General features: G+C 42.3%; 1 protein-coding gene across 1 annotated transcript; it reads right to left on the minus strand.

The window, feature by feature from the left end:
* Positions 1 to 1,813: 1,813 nt before the first annotated feature.
* LOC141629457 (uncharacterized) lies at positions 1,814 to 3,305 on the minus strand. The gene is made up of 2 exons (XM_074442457.1): positions 3,000 to 3,305; positions 1,814 to 1,831 (listed from the first exon to the last, which is right to left on the minus strand). The coding sequence occupies exons 1-2, from the start codon at positions 3,303 to 3,305 to the stop codon at positions 1,814 to 1,816; spliced, it is 324 nt and encodes a 107-aa protein (XP_074298558.1).
* Between the last annotated feature and the right edge of the window lie 2,527 nt (positions 3,306 to 5,832).

Here is a 5,832-nt window from a genome sequence, read left to right on the forward strand (position 1 = left end):
TAGGTGACTTGAAAAGCTGCTATCTTTTAAAGACCCATAGCCCTGTTAGGGTTAATTTCAAGGCTAGACCCTCAACTACTCCTCTTTTCAGCAACTTGGACAGCGGTGCTGATAAAAACTGGGCTGCCGGTTATATGTTTATCAGGACGAATTCTGTTGGGCCTGACCTGGCATATCTCAATTATGATGCTTGCGTTGCTGGTATGTTCCCTGTTATTTTGATTTTCCCTGCACATGTTTTGTTAGTAAAAAGAAAGCAGAAAATATTTAATAGAGTGTACCTTGGTTTTCAGTGGATGATTGGGTGTGCGATGTAGATTATCCTTCTGAGAGGGTAACTGCTTTCTTAGCTCTCCCTTCTATTGAAACATCGTGGCCATAATGTAATGGAGCTGCTCATTTTCCACGCTGCTTGAAGGCTGAAAATGTTCCTAGAGCTCTTAAGCCTGCCAAGCTTGCTGAGGTCTCTACTTCTGGTGGTAAGTTTTCTTTCTATTTTGGTTTCGTTCTCAGGGAAATATGTTTATAACGGCTTCATCTTTATTGCTGATATAGTGTCTCGTGTTGCAGCCACCAGGTTGTCTACTAGGCGTGGCAGGTTTGGCACGACTAATCTAAATGCCAGGCTTGCTCGGATTAAGGAGGAAGGTTCCCAGGGTAGTGGTGGTCCCGGTACCGAAGCTGATAAGCCCATTGATCTGACTGATGTGGTAGCTGTTCCGGATACTCATGTTGCACCTTCTGTTGAGACATCATCAGTAGCCCAAAAGAGAAAGTAGGATACTGCTGGTATTGCTCCTCCTTTTAGAGAGGTCAAGGCCAGGGTAGATAATATGGACTTTGCTAGGTAAAATATGGATCCTGCTGGTATGCTGCCTCTATCTCTTCTTCAACCTTGTCAATGGATCTTGTTGAGTCTTCTACCAAGGCAGTTGCCATGGTGGATCATGCTATCAATCATGTGACAGACGCTCTTGCATCTCTAGGAGAGGTAGTTGATATTTCTTCTATCTTGACTTTTCTTCTTGGCAGTTTCTTGAGTTATATTTGTTGATGGCTTTTGTTTTATTTCCATATCGAGGCTGCGATGTCATGCCTCCTCAATGCTTATCAGTCTACTTAACTGGTGGCCAGGGTCAATTAACTTGACTCTAATTTTGATAAGTTGAACTCTGAGTTTTCCTTTGCTCAGGCTGACTTAGCTGCTGCCAGGGCTGATCTGAAGAGGGTGCAGCTTGAGCGTGATGCTGCTAACTTGGAGGCTGGATCTACCAAGCAGCTGTTACAGGAGGCTTTGGAAAGGAATGAGGAGCTCTACATGGAGAAGGGTGATTTGGAAGGCAAACTCTACGATGCTGCTTTCTACTTCTTTGTCCGGGGAAAAGTTACTGCAATGAATGAGCCTGTGGAGGCTAGAGCCAAGTGGGATCCTGAAGCTGAGATGGCTCTGGCTGCTAAAAGGTATCCTGACCTGTACAACCTTGGTGAAGAGGAGGAAGTGGAATCTCTGGCAGAGCAGGGTGTTGAGGTTGCCAAGAAGGCTGAGGATGATGTCGCTGATGCTGCTTCCCAGGAGAAGCAATAATTTTTAAGAAATTATCATAAATTTGGTTTGGCCCATCCAGAGGGAATGTCCCTGGATAAACAATCTGCTATTTTGGTTCCCCTTGTCAGGGAAGGTAACCCTGACAAGTTAAACTTTTTCTTGCCTTTGCCCAGGGGGTAAGGGCTTGGTAATGATAGCAAGTTTGCCTTTCTGGCTTGCTCTTTATTTCTGGATTTGTCATTTTGTTGTTTCTTGTTTTGGTAAACTTTACTTCAGCCTGTTAACCTGTTGAAAACAATCCTTATAACCTGTTAACCTGTCATAAACTTTATTAAATCTTTAATCATATGCAGTTTTTCTATTATGATTAAAGTGGGTGGGATCCGGCTTGACTGGAGGGCTTATGTCCCCTGCCTGTCTGGAGGGCTTGGTATTCGGCCTGTCGGGAGGACATTTGGACGGTCGTCAGGGTCTCTCACCTTCTTACACGTCCAGTGCTGCGTCCAGCCGTTGTAGAGGTGTGAAGTAAATACCTATGTTGGGCAATAATCATGCCTGTATTTACCGTATCTGCTGTGGGTTACCAACCTTCGTTTGGGCACGACAGGGTGCATGAATTTATTTTTGAAAGGTACTTTGAAAAGTAAAGCTATAATAGGGTAGCCCTCAATCCTGGAGATTTTATTCATGTAATAATAATTCATGTATAATATTTTCAGGATTCAGATATTATCTTAAAGTGTGTACAAGCAAAGTTGAAGAAATAAATATTCATACAGGGTATACATAGTGTTTTACATATTGATCATATAAGGTGGGTAATTTCATCAGGCAAAGTAAGCAAGAAACACATAGTTTATAAGTTAAAATTTTGAATTTTACCTTATCAGGACAGGGCATAGCTGCTTTTATTCCAAGAACTATATATGAAATAGTTTCAAATGAGTTATATTCCAGGACCTTGGGATCATTTCTCCCTCTAAGGTTTGTAGCCTATATGCTCCCTGTCCGACGATTGAGTCTATTAAGTATGGACCTTCCCATGTAGGGGCTAACTTGCGTGTTGATTTTTCTTTTTTGTTTGGGAATACTTTTCGTAGAACAAGGTCTCCTTCTCTGAAAAATCTGATTTTGACATTCTTGTTATAACTTTTAGCTACTGTTTGTTGATATGAAGCCATCCTGGTTTTGGTAGAGTCTCTAAGTTCTTCTATAAGGACCAAGTTATCTTGCATCAAGTTGGGATTTGCCTCGATGTTGTTCAGGCTGTATCTTGAGGTTGGCACGTACACATCTGCAGGGATGACTGCTTCACAACTATAACCAGGGAATAGGGTTTATGGCCTGTTGATGTCTTTGGAGTTGTCCTATCTGCCCAGATTACTAGTGGAAGCTCTTCACCCCATCTGCCTCGTTTACTTTTCAGCTTCTTTTTTAGGCAGTTAATGACTACCTTGTTGCTTGATTCAGCCTGGCCAATCGCTTTTGGGTAGCTAGGGGTTGAAGTCACCTGGTTAATATTCCATTTATCACAGAAAGCCTTAGTTCTTTTTCCAACGAACTGGGTGCCATTATCGTAGACTATCTCTGAAAGGACTCCATACCTGCATATGATATTTGTCCTGATAAAGGATATTACTTCCTTCTCAGTAACCTGTCTGAAAGAATCCGCTTCAATCCACTTGGAGAAGTAGCCAGTCATAGCTAACATGAACACTTTTTGGCCTGGTGCTACTGGGATTTTTCCTACTATATCCATGCCCCACTTCATAAATGGCCAGGGTGCAGAAATTGAATGTAGTAGTTTTGATGGATGATGAATAATCGGGGCATGTATTTGGCAGGCTTCACACTTTGCACAATAGTCTAGACAGTCAGCCCTCAGGGTAGGCCAGTAATAGCCAGTCTTGAGTACTTTGCTTGCCAGGCTTCTTCCTCCTTTATGGTTGCCACAATATCCTTCATGAATTTCTTGAAGTACTTGTTTGGCTTCATATGGTTCGAGGCACCTTAGATAGGGTCCAGCCTGAGATCTTTTAAATAGAGTATTATTGATAATAGAATAAGAAGAGGCTCTAATTTTAAATGCCCTGGCTTCGTGCATGCCCCGAGGTAGTATGCCTCGCAGGAACCAGTCATAGTAGGGTTTAGTCCAGGAGTCACTGTCAGTGTTGACAGAACTAACTTGTTCAGGTTTGCTGATAGCAGGTTCAAGTATATGAACAATAGGTATTTTATCAAAAATAGCAGGGGTAAAGTTTGAGCCAAGGCTAGCCAAAGTATCAGCCTGGGTATTCAGGTCTCTTGGTATTTGCTCAATGTCAAATGAAATGAATTTATCGCAAAGTTTTTTAGCATATTCCAAATATAAAATAATTTTTTCATCCTTTGCCGTATAAATTCCTTTTATTTGATTTGCAATTAGAAGTGAATCAGGTTTTATGTTTAAGTTTTGAACACCGAGGTCTAGACATACCTTGAGTCCTGCTATGAGGGCTTCATATTCAGCCTCATTGTTAGTAGCTTTGAATTCACAACTCACAGCCTGGGCTATAGTGTCCTCTTGTGGCGATTTTAGCACTAATCCTAGCCCCGTGCCCCTTATATTGGATGTGCCATCAGTGAACAGGGTAAACTCTAGTCAGAGGTTTTATTTTCTAATTGGTTAACTTCTTTGGCCAGGTCTGATTCTAGGTTAGGGTTGAAATCAACCACAAAGTCTGCCAAGACTAGTGATTTGATTATTGTCCTGGGTTCAAAGGTGATATCGTAGGTGCTGAGCTGGACTGACCATTTGGCAATCCTGCCTGATAGTTCAGGCTTGCATATGACAGCTTTTATAGGTAGGTTGGTCTTAACTATTATGGGGTGAGACTCAAAATAAGGACGCAACTTGGCACATGACATGATCAAAGCTAAAACATACTTTTCAAGTAAACCATACCTCATTTCTGCATCTATTAGGCTTTTACTTACATAGTAGACAAGGTGTTGTTGGCCTTCTATTTCTTTTACCAAGACTGCACTTACCGCGGTTTCAGTGACGGAGAGGTATACTGACAGGGGTTCCCCCTTTTCTGGCTTGGCCAGTAAAGGTGGAGATGATAGATATATTTTTAAATCTTGAAAATCTTCCTCATGTCCAGGGGTCCATTGGAACTACTTGTTTTTTCTGAGCAGGTTGTAAAACGTTTTGCACCTTTCAGATGATCTAGATATAAACCTGTTCAGGGCTGCTACTCTTCCTGTCAATTTTTGAATGTTCTTGACAGACTTGGGTGATTGTAATTTAAGAATGGCCATGATCTTCTCAGGGCTGGCTTTTATCCTCCTTTTGGTCACCATATAACCTAGGAACTTCCCTGCAGAAACTCCAAACTGGCATTTTGCAGGGTTGAGCTTCATGGTTATATTTTTCCAGGATTTGAAATGCTTGTTCCAAGTGTTTCACATGGTCTTGTGCATTTTCGGATTTCACTACCATGTCGTCAATGTAGACCTCCATGGTGTCCCCTATCTGCTCCTTGAACATCATGTTGACCAGGCGCTGGTATGTTGCCCCTGCATTCTTTAGGCCGAATGACATGGCAGTGTAACAATATATGCCCCAGTCAGTAATGAATGCAGTGCTTTCCTGGTCAGCAGGGTACATCTTTATCTGATTGAAACCACTGGAGGCATCCATAAACGTCAGCATCTCGTGTCCTGTCATTGCATCTACCATAGCATCAATGTGCGGAAGAGGGAATGGATCTTTTGGACAGGCTTTGTTTAAGTCAGTGTAGTCTATACAGACTCTCCATTTGCCGTTCTTTTTCTGCACGACCACTACGTTTGCCAGCCATTCAGGGTACATTAATTCTTTGATCATGCCCAGTCAAGGAGTTTGTCTACTTCTTCATTGATAATGGAGTTTCTTTCTGGTGCAAACTTTCGTCTTTTTAATTCTGGCCTGACTGAATTAGGGGCATCAGAGCCTACTAGAACATACCTGCCTTGGAAGGCTTTAGGGCCTCAATGTAGCATTCTTGGGCTGACTTATGCTCACCTTTAATAGTTGATACTCCCCAATCTGTTGGTATCTTAGATGCACTGGTGATAGGTTAAGGGGACAGCCTTGACATTTTGAATCCAAGGTCTGCCTAGGATGACGTTGTAAGAGGACAGGCAGTCCAAAACTCCAAACCTTTCGCAGGATGCGACGCCTTCAACATAAGTAAGAAGGTAGATCTCTCCCAAGGTGCTTTTTGTCTCGCCACTGCAACCAATCAAGACACTGGACTTCT

This window comes from Silene latifolia, chromosome Y (genome assembly GCF_048544455.1).
Source record: "Silene latifolia isolate original U9 population chromosome Y, ASM4854445v1, whole genome shotgun sequence".
NCBI classification, from domain to species: Eukaryota; Viridiplantae; Streptophyta; class Magnoliopsida; order Caryophyllales; family Caryophyllaceae; genus Silene; species Silene latifolia.